General features: G+C 35.9%; 1 protein-coding gene across 6 annotated transcripts in view; it reads left to right on the top strand.

Moving 5' to 3' along the window:
* Positions 1 to 12,839, top strand: part of LOC134840082 (uncharacterized) — a 41,355-nt gene extending 28,516 nt beyond the window's left edge. For all 6 annotated transcript variants that reach the window (XM_063855764.1, XM_063855762.1, XM_063855763.1 and 3 more), the window contains 4 exons: positions 978 to 1,196; positions 9,284 to 9,357; positions 9,701 to 9,872; positions 12,609 to 12,839. In XM_063855764.1, the coding sequence (XP_063711834.1) occupies positions 978 to 1,196; positions 9,284 to 9,357; positions 9,701 to 9,872; positions 12,609 to 12,740 (597 nt within the window). In that variant the 3' untranslated portion in view covers positions 12,741 to 12,839. The remainder of the gene's footprint in view (positions 1 to 977; positions 1,197 to 9,283; positions 9,358 to 9,700; positions 9,873 to 12,608) is intronic.
* Positions 12,840 to 13,213: the final 374 nt, after the last annotated feature.

The following is a 13,213-nucleotide window of genomic DNA, read 5'->3' as shown; positions in this document are numbered from 1 at the left end:
GCTAGGTCATATTTTTCGAACAGGCGACATTTCGTTACAGTGGATTAAGCGGCCAACACAGATAACTGCATTTTATATCAGTCGTGCCAAATTTACACGCAGCGGCGCTAACTGACGATGCTTTTTTCAACTTTGCTTGTTGTTCTCTCTTTCGATGAAACTTACCAAATTTTTACGCTCGGGAGAAAAAGGGACATTTCGCAATAAGCGACAAAATATGATAGGCGAATCGTCGTAACAGGCGACATTTCGTAAAAGTAGATTAAGCGGCAAACACAGATTACTGCCTTTTTAAATCAGTCGTGCCAAATTTACACGCAGCGGCGCTAACTGACGGTGCTTTTTTAAAATCTGTCGCTTGTTGTTCCGTCTACCCAAGGAGCTGAATTTTTATACAGTCAATTTTTGCAAAACAAAACTTAACAAACAAAACTTATATATCATTGAAAGTATCGACTTCCTCAGATTAAAGGTAGAAAAAAAAATATTTCACTTCCAAGTTTCGGTGGTTTTCTATCAGTGCATTTCTATCGTTCAAAGGAAGGCAAATTCCACTATCGAACAGCAAAATTGTAAAGAACTATCAGAAACTGCTGAAAATTAAGAAGGATTGATCTTAAGGTGCAATGGCAGTTTTGAACATCTTTGATCATAAAAATTGCAATTTATTTGCGTGTTTCCATTTCAAATAAAGGTACCTTCGGATCTACTTAACAATCTCCACCCCTTTCAAGAAAAGGGGGAGATTGTTAATTTGATCAAAATAGTCAATTTTTTGACCAATCAGAAGGCAGCAAAATTCGAATTCTCAATCAGAATGCAGCAAAATTAGAAAGCTCAGTGCTAATTTACTGTATTGATTTATAGGGGTGGAGATTCTTAAGTAAGTGCCACAGGGGGGGGGGGGGGGGGGGGTTTGTTAAGTAGATCCACACCTCCTATAGCACTGGATTTCAGTTGATTCGTTTTTATTTTAGTCCACAGTTTCGACAACCATGTACAACACAAACGACATGGACAGTTGTCAGGGGGGCACATATTACTCATCAACTAACCCCACCCCCCTAGACAATGCAACTGCCTATCCCGTCCCGGGCAACAACAACAATACATCGAAATCTCCATATAGTGGTCTGTGGTCTTCGCCGGAGGAAAACACTACCAGCTGGGACAGTTTATTTGAATACGAAGGCTGGGTAAGATAAAAGACAAAATTTCAGATTCGCGGTAGCAATAGTTAAACAAGATGCATTAATTGAGCATCCCAAAAATGAAAAAGTATGGATCATGCTATAACCCGGATCGAGGTTTCGACTTCCTAGAAACCGCAGTATAGTTCTATATAGAGTTAACTTAATTTAATTAAGACTTGCGGGGAAATTTACCCAATTTTTTATTGAACCACATCTCTTTTTTCCCGCATAAAATTGTCCTTAACTTTATGTTCACTTTTTCAAAAGCACAATACAAGACCTAGGTGTCGACTTTTTGAAAATGCGGGTTTGTTGGTTTCAGACCTACCTGAAACGTTCATGTCACCGATTACGCTTTCCTTTGATTTTATTTATGGCTGACAGTAAGTTTTTCGCTTGACGGGAAGTTTTTTTTAAATAAAATGTTTATAAGAGTTATTCTTAGATCATTTTCATACTTAGATCATTCAATACAAACAAGACTGCTCTTATCGTATATCACGGTAAAGCCCTGAATGTTTCGACTGCATTTTAAAGCCAATCAAAATACCTGTTGGATGAAAAGATGACGAACAATTTGATAAAAAGTTATAAAGTTGTTTCCCCTTTTTTTTCAATTTATAACGATAGTTTAAACTACAAAAATATTTTACAGAATTTTAAATATCCGCTTTGAGATATTGATGTTTTGAGCCCAAATTGAAAGAGATTTTTTCTGTGAGCATACTTCGCAAAGTTATGAGGCTTTGAAAATTGCCAGTTTAACCACTTTGGTATAAGAACACGCGATATTCTCTGTGCTATCAACGCGTAGGATGTGATTTAATTTGCCTCAGAAGCCTTCCAAATCAATTTTAAGCATGCTAGTTGTTTATATGAAACTTTCTGTAAAATGTTTCTTTTTTGTACTGGTAGTTTGTGGGGAAAAGCCATGTGAAAAACTTTGCTCTGAAAAAAAAATCATATCAGCTTTTTCGACACTGAGGAGTTTTTGGGTATTTTTTATAAATCCGAGTCGCGGCTAATCGATTTTCTATACAATATCCTACTTGAGTCCCCAACAAGCTTCGTTAGAATCAGTTAAATCATCTGCAAAAAAAACAGATCTTACGCAATAGTTCCTTCACATTTTGCGAGTTTGTCTGAAAAACAGTAGATGGTTGGTAATAAATGGCTATTATCATAATTTTGGCATATGATCAAGAACCATGTCAGGCAATTTTTGATGTTTTTATTAAATTGAGTTCTCACAAACAACAGTTGACAGATATGCTCAATTTGTTAAGAGAACTTGGCCGTAGTTCAGACCTTTATATAGGTCGCGATGATTTTTTTTCTCCGTTTTTTGTCAAGAAAAATCTTACAATTTAATCAGGCTTAAATTAAATTTTTCGCGGTTTGACTTTTGATTTTAAAAATGGAATATAATTATCAGATTTTCCAGCAAAATTAAAAAAGTACCTTGGTCCAGTTTTCTCAAATTGGGTCAATTTTATTGAAAAAGTTCTAATCATAAAATGTTTTTGAAATTGAAAGAGCGTTAAGGGCATTTATTTTTTCTTTGAAATTCGAGAGTTGTGTTTGTTCAGAAAATCAGTCGGTATTTTAAGTTCTATTTAATTGCTTTCATTGACTCTTTTACATTTGTCTGTCTGTTGGCTATGTTTTCAAAATGCTATTTATTGGCAGAATCATAATTTTAAAGTAGCAGAGAGCACCAAAATTGCAACAAAGACATGTCATGTTGCTTACGGTCGAGTAATAAATACATAAAATTTAAAAATTTTTCAACCGTGATTTTGATTTTATTGTAAGCTTCTGAAAACTCCATGATGCCGAGGATAAACAAATCCAAAAATAAGCACAAAAAACTATCAATTTGAAGAAAAAACTTAACAAAGCACTTAAGGTTCGAGAATTGTTCAAACATGCGTATCCGCATCTTTCTGGGAAGTTGCAAAAAAAATACTAATACTTGTTTAGTTTTTCACTAACGATATACTTGTTTAGTTTTTCATTTATTTTAGCCGAGAGAAGTAAAGAAGTTATAAGTTAACAAATAAGTTGTGCATTCAGAACAAATCCTTTCGTAATCAAAAACTGCCATGTCATAACAATGTTTTTGTGGCTTGGTCTGATTTGCGCAGGTTGCTCAACGAATAATAGTTTCGATTTTAACTAAGCTACCTTAACCCGGCACAAAAATTTCAATCGACTAACACTTGAGCCATCAAGCCAGTAGCGTTCCCAATTTTTCTGGCTTTTAATTCTGGTTTCCCAATTTTTTCGAAGGGCTTCCTGTATTTGACAGCAATTTTGATCTGACAAACCTTGAGACATTCTGAAAGGCTCCAATACAGAGGCCGATTTGACTCCCTGCCGAACCAAAGGGTCCTCCCTTTGATACTTTTCAAGAAATCCATTTTTGGCCGACCGACCCTAAGTTTTTTCTAAAGGTGCCCTCGGCGCCAATATATACTAACTTTGAGGGGGAAGCGCGCGCCGAAAAAACGCAATTTTTTGGTCAACATTTTCCAAAAATTGCCTAAAAACGCCCTTTTTGCATGTTTTTCTTAAAAAGGTTTGGCAGAGCTCGGAAAATCGATTTGGTCGACCTAAAAAGAGGCCAAAATTTTGGAAGTGTTTTTGAAAATCCGCCCCCCCCCCCTCGAGAAAATGCTAGATCCGCCCCTGCTCCAATATATACTGTTTGAGAGCAGCGCGCGCTGAAGAAATGCATTTTTGTCCAAAAAAACTAAACTATCAAAAAAGTCATTGTGAAAAATATGATCTTGATATACTTTTGGAGGAAGTTAGACTTTTACCGGAACTCGGAAGTTCATCGAGTTGTGTTTGTTCAGAAAATCAGTCGGTATTTTAAGTTCTATTTAATTGCTTTCATTGACTCTTTTACATTTGTCTGTCTGTTGGCTATGTTTTCAAAATGCTATTTATTGGCAGAATCATAATTTTAAAGTAGCAGAGAGCACCAAAATTGCAACAAAGACATGTCATGTTGCTTACGGTCGAGTAATAAATACATAAAATTTAAAAATTTTTCAACCGTGATTTTGATTTTATTGTAAGCTTCTGAAAACTCCATGATGCCGAGGATAAACAAATCCAAAAATAAGCACAAAAAACTATCAATTTGAAGAAAAAACTTAACAAAGCACTTAAGGTTCGAGAATTGTTCAAACATGCGTATCCGCATCTTTCTGGGAAGTTGCAAAAAAAATACTAATACTTGTTTAGTTTTTCACTAACGATATACTTGTTTAGTTTTTCATTTATTTTAGCCGAGAGAAGTAAAGAAGTTATAAGTTAACAAATAAGTTGTGCATTCAGAACAAATCCTTTCGTAATCAAAAACTGCCATGTCATAACAATGTTTTTGTGGCTTGGTCTGATTTGCGCAGGTTGCTCAACGAATAATAGTTTCGATTTTAACTAAGCTACCTTAACCCGGCACAAAAATTTCAATCGACTAACACTTGAGCCATCAAGCCAGTAGCGTTCCCAATTTTTCTGGCTTTTAATTCTGGTTTCCCAATTTTTTCGAAGGGCTTCCTGTATTTGACAGCAATTTTGATCTGACAAACCTTGAGACATTCTGAAAGGCTCCAATACAGAGGCCGATTTGACTCCCTGCCGACCCAAAGGGTCCTCCCTTTGATACTTTTCAAGAAATCCATTTTTGGCCGACCGACCCTAAGTTTTTTCTAAAGGTGCCCTCGGCGCCAATATATACTAACTTTGAGGGGGAAGCGCGCGCCGAAAAAACGCAATTTTTTGGTCAACATTTTCCAAAAATTGCCTAAAAACGCCCTTTTTGCATGTTTTTCTTAAAAAGGTTTGGCAGAGCTCGGAAAATCGATTTGGTCGACCTAAAAAGAGGCCAAAATTTTGGAAGTGTTTTTGAAAATCCGCCCCCCCCCTCGAGAAAATGCTAGATCCGCCCCTGCTCCAATATATACTGTTTGAGAGCAGCGCGCGCTGAAGAAATGCATTTTTGTCCAAAAAAACTAAACTATCAAAAAAGTCATTGTGAAAAATATGATCTTGATATACTTTTGGAGGAAGTTAGACTTTTACCGGAACTCGGAAGTTCATCGAGCATTCAAAAGTTCCATAGAGTTTAAGCAAAAATAAGATTTCTAGCGTTTGCCTTTGTAGAATCGAATCTGCATTGATTGCTTTAGTTTTTCAATTTTGCTGTATTTGCACTTCGTTTGTTGAAACTTTTAATCTGACGTTGAGTTGTTACATTTGAATGGCTTCAATCGACAAACATGGGAAATTTTTGTTTGTGACACTTTCAGAACGACTAAGGCATGAAAATTTTTTGTCAGCGTGCAAAAATTATCTTTTTATCTGGATAGTAACAAAATGGCAGCGCTGGGTTTAAAAATATGCGAAGATTTCGCACTTTACTTTCGAAGTGTTTTTCTGAACGACCCCTTAATAATGTTTATCTAATAGTGTTTATCTGAAAGTAAATGAACATGAAATCTGTCCTTGTGGAAAAAAATACCCAAAGGAGCCAACTAATAATGTAAAGGGCCATGTATTGACTATCATGAAGTTAAATGACAGCTTTATGTTGTCTTCGGGCTGGTCATTTTGGAATTTGATATTGCCTTGCTGATTTCAACGTTTTAAAAGTACTAAAAGACATCGAAGCCTTGAGATCAAATTCAAACCAGACTACTCGTATCAGGGCGAAGCCTTGAATGTTCCGACTGCCTATTAATGTCTATGGCGTAGTGTTTGTTTAAAAATTTGTTGAAGTTTTCTTTGTAAAAAATGAAAAGTTTTCAAAACTCGCGCGTTAGTTGTCCCAAATTGGCAATCTTTAAACCCCCATAACTTTACAAAAACTGATCCCTGGTAAAATATTCTTTTAAATTTGAGATCAGAAGAACACCATTTCAAAATGATATAGAATATAGAAAATTGCTGGTTAAAAACCAAAATTTGCCAAGAGAAAAAACCAACCCGAGCACAAATGTTCCGTCACATTCTTCAAAATTTTTTTAAATCATTTCTCATGAAAATACGGTGGTTGATTTTATGATCATCTTGGCTAATTTGAGATAACTGATGCGCGTGATATTAACAAACACTCTAAAAGACAATCGGAAAAATAAATACTCCACCTGGTTGTTATCAGTTTTGCTAACTATAGTTAACTCTTTTAGTTTAGAAAAAAACCATCAAATTGAGAAGTCATCGACATATTTGAAGATAAATTATAGTATTTTGAATTTTAATTTCTTATCCAGCTTAATGCTAGTAAAGTATTCAGAAAAACGAAGTTCTTCTCTCAGCATAATGATCAAATAACTTACACCACTAAAAGCACAAAACCATTACATGTCCTTATTACACTTGAAGTTTTGGCATTCTGATTAAATGACATAAATCCGAAAATTTTTTACAAAACTTTTTGCGGAGATTTTGAAACAAATATGACTGGAGAGGTGTTGTTAAAGCTGAGGCTTTTTGAAGCAAGAACCGACTTGAAGAAAAATTTTGCATTGAGCATATTTATCAACAAAGAATTTGAGGGCATAAATTTAGAAGAAGATAGGGATCTTGTTAACAATCCCCCCTATTGCAATAGGGGGTGGGGGGGATTTGTAACAAGGTGCCAAATTCGTATAAGCTTAACTGATCAATTCTCTCTTTATTGGGTGGGAAAATCGTTTCATGGTACCATAGGGGGGAAATAGTTAACAAGATCCGAAGATAGATATGTTTTCGGACAAATGCGCTAGAGCCTATAGTACTATGAAGAAATCAAGTTTTACTGAGAGTTTCTTCATTAGAACATTAGAGGTAAATGTAAGCGCAGTGTGGTAGTCTTATCTACTTCTCAATTTTACATCAATTTTTGTCTATTGCTCCGTCTTTCGAAGAAAGTGTCTGAATATTTTTTAGTGAGATAGTTTTTTCTCCAGACAAAATTCGACTTTCTAAATAGACGTTTTTCACAATATTTTTAAATATCATGTGATAATTTTTGATTTATTGAGCTCAAAATTAAAAATGTATTTTATCTGTGATCATTTTTCTTACGAATTTCAAAGAAAACGAAATATTTAGGCTGGAGCCTTTTTTTCGTTCATTCAGCTTCGATTGTTTATCTTACCAATTTTGTTGGAGCGTTTCTTGTACAGCTTGAAAGATATTGTTATCCAGAGCTCAGATGTAAGAAAAAAAATCCCACGTTATCATTTTTTGTTGTGTTTGAAAATTGTTGTGTTTAAAAATGTGTTTGAAAAGAAGTTATGTGTTTGAAAATTGCTAACTAAATCATATCGTTTTAAATGGAATCGGGCAAATCATGCGGTATTATCCTTAAAACAGACTCTAAATTATTCTTTTTAGTTCGGATCAGCGTGTCGAGGATTAAATTGAAAAAAAAAATTCTTTCGGTTATTTCGACAATGTTTCAACTAGACCCAAAGTGCAGTCGGAACTTTCAGGGCTTCTTTTTGATATACGAACAGTCTTGTTTGCAAATCTACGACGGTTTGAAAAGTTTCAGTTTGTTCAATATGGGATAATTAACGCGTAATGCACCTCGTGCTTTTAACGAAGAAGAGTATGTTTTTGCTCTTTCACTTATGTTCTTTCACGACAAGACATGAGTGAAAAATGAAATATCAGAGAGCATGAATGAAAAAAGAAATCATTTGCATACTTTCGCGCACTTTTCCGGGCTCTTTCGCAATTTTCTGGGATCTTTCCCTCAGAAAGAGCAAAAATATACTCTTCAACAGTTAGAGCATAGTTGAAGATGCCCTCGCCTTCAACTATGTGCTAACTACTACGAAGATGTGATTTATTCCGGCTCAGAAATTGTTCCAAATTATTTTGAGGCATGTTACTTGTCCCAATTAAAACGATGCTTTATGCTTAAAGTTTGATTTTGCTTTTTAGATAGCTTGTGGGAAATGGTTTTCAGAAAAAAATCAAAAAAAAAACTTTTATTCTTTTTATTTTTTTTTTAAATTTTTCAAACCGAACAATCCTTCAAAGACATTAGAAACAGTCGGAATAATCAACGAGTCCCGATACAATCAGTCCCGTGGGTTCTCTATGCAAGTCGATACATTTTAAGGCTCTTTTTCCTTTTTCCCCCCACCTGCATTTTTAACTAGTAAAGTTACTGTTCACATTGTCCGATCGTTATGAAAATTTACATGCGGACTAAGTAAGGTGTTCCAAACACATTTGGTCTTCATAATTAACCTTGTAAAACCACTCGTTACACCATAAAATTGATGGTTGTGTGAGGTGGGGGGGAAAAGAAAAAGAGCCATTTTTAATCATAATTTTCACGCCAGTGAAGTTTTAGACAGTTCATTATACTGCTCTTGGTGATCTGACCACGCAGTGGGGAGTTAATATGGATTAATGAGAAGGCTAATTTTTTAAATACCACAACAAGACGTATATTAGTACTCTAAACTGAATTGAGAACAGGGGCGGATCTAGGATTTTCTTGAGAGGGGGCGGATTTTCAAAAACATTTCGAAAACTTTGTCGACCTTTGTTTTAGTCCTATTTTCTGCGCCGCAGGCAAAATTTGAAAAGCAGGTCAAAAAAGGCGTTTTTAGGCATTTTTTGGAAAATGTTGACCGAAAAATCGCGTTTTTTGGCGCGCTCCCCCCTCAAAATTACTATATATTGGCGCCGAAGGCGTCTTTAGAAAATTTTTAGGGTCCTCCACCAAATATGGATTTCTCAAAATAGTACAAAGGGGGACCCTTTGGGTGGAAGGGGGTCGAATCCTTAAGGAAAAGGAAGCGTCCGCCCCCCCCCCCCCTAAATCCGCCCCTGGTTGAGAATCCAACTCTTGTGAATCCTGCATATAGGATTGATTTTACCGCTTTTGACCGGAGTTTGCTTGGAAGAATGTTTTTTTAAAGAAAAAATATCAAATCGAAATTCTGGATTTTTTTCTTTTTTTTTCAAATCTGTACTTACTGAGTCAGCTCAAAGGGCAATCAGAACATTCAAGTCTTTACCCGGATACGAGCAGTTTTGTTGTTTCAAACAGTACGATTTTTTCTGTTTAGAACGACCACGACCAAAGCATTCCCGATATGATGAATGCTCTATGCGGAGGAACTCAGCCTGGCATGTCATACAGGTTATATGATACAGTTTGATAGATGTTTGTTAGATGAAACTTTAGAGCTTTTTCATCGAAAATTTTGGCTTTCCACATTCGTTGGAAAATATGTTTTATGATTTCATGTCATTCAAACTATTTTCAAGTGGTTATAAACATGTACATGTCTCAAGTACCTATTGTATCTAGTTATAATTGAATCTTTTGGAATATAGTGTGTTACTAAACTTTCATGATAGTTTTCTCGAACGTGTCCAATCATAGGTGGTTTCGTTGGTGGGTATATCACTGAGGGTTTGCTATTTTATTGTATCTGACTGCATGCCACACATTGTATCACATGGCTTTTATTGGTATGTAGTGAGAGCACATTCCGCTGGTTCGACGGACTGATTCGGGAGACGAACTCGTACAACCCGTTTGACCCCTGGAGTGTATTCAGCACCCTCACTGCCGTGGTACTTGCCGTAGACAGAATCTACACCACTCTGAAGAGATACAAGACTGCCTACGATAGACACCGGACCAGGAAGGTAGTCTGTAGTCTAAGAATCGAACCCCACCCCAACCCCCCTGTTTTATACACCGTACAGTCTCCACCCCTAAAAGCAGACTGTGTTCGAATAAGTCTATACATATATTTTCACTGTATAAAAGTTGTGGTTTCTGTGATTCGCAGAAAGTCTATGAAAGGCTGTTCAGCCTGTCTAAGCATAATCCTTTTGTATTATGGACCAAGGGCGGATTTAGGGAGGGGAGGGGGGTCGGGCACTTCCCCTTCAGGGATTCGACCCCCTGCCGACCCAAAGGGTCCCCCTTTGTACTATTTTGAGATATCCATATTTGGTGACGGACCCAAAAATTTTTCTGAAGGCGCCTTTAGCGCCAATATTTACTAATTTTGAGAAAGGAGTGAATTTGACCTGTTTCTTGAAAATTTTGGCTTGTTTTTGAAAATTTTGCCTGCGGCACAGAAACAGGTTCTTTTTAGTGCTTTGGCAGGGCTCAGAAATTCACTTTGGTCGACCTAAAAAAAAGGTCGACACAATTTTTGAAAACTTTTTGAAAATCCGCCCCCTCGAAAAAATCCAAGATCTGCCCCTGTTCTGGACCTCTATGCATTTCATTGCCGTGTGTTTTCGGAGAAATGTTAGCTCTGATTGGCTGGATACTTTTTTACAGAATTTCTAGCCCTTTTGCGACTGACCAAGTAAATCATAAATTACATAAAGGTTTAGTTAAATGTTTTAATGGTTAAAAATAGATATAAGTAAAGCAAGGATAGCCGGTTGCTGCGCAAGAAGCACACAAAAATCCGACCAAATTCATATTTTATACAAAAGTTCAGCAAGTTAGTAATTTAGGCAAGATCGATAAGTTTTTTCCACAAAAATGAATACCAAAAAAAAGGAACTTTTTTTTGAAAATTTTCAAATGATGTTTGAACCGCGACTGAAAGGGCCTTAAAATGATCACTTTACCCTTTCCAATTATTATTTGTAGTACCTGATGTTGCGTGGAAAACAAAAAAACACAATACACCCGAAAACAAAATTCTCCTCATTTTCAATGGTTGGAACAAAAAGCAAGAATAGCCAATTTTTTTGTTAGAAAAGCAGATTTAGGGGGGATTCAGGGATGGGGGGGGGGAGGGCGGTTGGACGCTTGCTTCCCTCCCCCCCCCCCCTCCCCCCTCAGTGATTCGACACACTGTCGACCCAAAGGATCCCCCTTTGTACTATTTTGAGATATCCATTTTTTGGCTGACTGACCCTAAAATTTTTCCAAAGGCGCCTTAGGTGCCAAAGTATATTAATTTTGAAGGAAAGCGCGCGCCGAAAAAACCCATTTTTTTGTCAAAGTTTTCTAAAAAGTGCCTAAAAACGCCGTGCACAAAATTTGGCCAAAACAGGGTCTTTTTAGTGCTTTGGGATAGCTAAAAAAATCAATTTGGTCGATCTAAAAAAAAGGTCGACAAAAATTTCGAATTTTTTTTTTTCAAAATCCGCCTTCCTCTCGAGAAAATCTTAGATCCGCCCCTGCATTTGACATAGAAATGGTTTTTGACTTAAATGTCAGACATATATTTAAGACAAAATATTAGTCTAAACTTATAATTTTTAATCTTTTATGATCATTCATCAGATAGTTTGGACAAGTTCACTGAGTTTCATTTTAAGGGATATTTCAAAAAAGTGTTTCAATATTGTTATAAAAACAAAATAGCAACAATGTTTTTCGATAAATTTGGGTTGTTTGCGCATATTTTGTTTCGCTACTTTTTTGTCTCGTCACCCCTCAGGGTGGTGCCTCATTAAGTGCCTTAACTTTTTGCATGACCCTTGATATGTTTGTATTGTACGAGCGGATCATGATTTAACTGTATACTTATAACTGTCCCCAAAACTAGGATTATCTTAAATCGAGGATTTTTGTGAGTGGTCAACCCAAATTTCAATTAAGTCAATAATTCTGTCGGCTTTTTTCCAAGTCGACTAAATTTTTTGAGCTCCTCTTTCAGTCAACTTGAATTGTTATAATTAGAATTGAGGAAAACTACTTGCTGTTGATAGTAGGTTACTGGATGCTAAAAGCGACGTATTTTACCTAGCGTGCGGGAAGAATGTTTTTATAAAAATCTGAATAAAAATCTTTTTTTTTTCGAATTTTTTTTTTGGGAATTGCATCAGTTTTTTTCATGAAAATATTTTTATAGGCGTTAAACGACAAGATTGTGTTTTGGTCCGAGTTTTCTTGTCTTGTTTAGTTAGTATCTATCGCAGTCGCCTATTTTTGATTAAGATTCAAAAATATGGCTCAGCTTTACTGTTTCATTTTTCTTGTATTAGAATATCCGAGTCTTGAGAGGAATAAACGAATTTGATTGGCTGAAATACATTCACCAACAAATCAAAGTTATGCATTAGCAATTATTTAACTGAAGGTCGCCTTCAGGGGGTATAAATGAAAAATAGTTCCAAAATTGCAACCTGAAGTAAAGTGTCGCTTTAGGAGTTGTTAAACTTCTTACCTTTTCGAACTTTTCTTTTACAAAAGCCATGAAAATAGGCGTTTTCTTGTTTACAACAAAAAATCTTTGGCCAATGATACCACCAAAATTCCATAATTTTTAATGCCTAAATGTTATCCTTTACCTCTTTGAGATGTGTTCAGAATTTTTTTCCTGTTGTATCTTGAATTTTTCAAGCGTTTCGTTATTTCGTCTCTGTTAAAAAACGGCCAGATTTTTTTCTATGTATTTTTGACAGGTTTCCGGAAGTCCAGACTCTGTAGATGACCCAGATGCCATTCCGAGAGAGAAAGACTTGTTTGTGAAAAACGGGAAGCACAATGGATCCGTTCTTTTTGTGACAGACGTCAACAGTCAGGGACGGAGTTAGCAGTAGTTAAACTGGGTGCAAGGAAAGAAATCACGCTTCCCGAAAATCTAAGCTAGCCAGAAAAAAAACTTTTGCTCATCGTTTATGTTTGCTGTTTAATGATATTCAAGATTAATTTAGTTTTGCAAGAAAAAAGTTTCAAAACTTTCGATTACTTTTAAATGAACAATTTGCCGCCATTTTGAAAAAATTAGTTAAAGAGTTCCTCTGAAATTTTAAAAGTCACCAAATCTGAAAAAAAAATTCTGAGAAATAGTCAAAACGTATTTACTTATTCCGTTCGATCATTTGAGAATTATTTTACGTTTCCTGCGCCTCTTTTCTTCTGGGTCCAAAACTAAATTGGCAAAACATTCTTAGCACATAGCACTAAATTAGAAACAAACGCAGGTCGGTTAAAAATGTCTTTTGTCTTAAAAGGGGGTTTCAGTAAACTATGAGACGGCAGAACTTATCAACCGTTGATCAATTGT

This window comes from Symsagittifera roscoffensis, chromosome 2 (genome assembly GCF_963678635.1).
Source record: "Symsagittifera roscoffensis chromosome 2, txSymRosc1.1, whole genome shotgun sequence".
Classification (NCBI taxonomy): domain Eukaryota; kingdom Metazoa; phylum Xenacoelomorpha; order Acoela; family Convolutidae; genus Symsagittifera; species Symsagittifera roscoffensis.
Note: the sequence above shows the minus strand (reverse complement) of the source record. Positions and strands in the feature narration are given on the sequence as shown.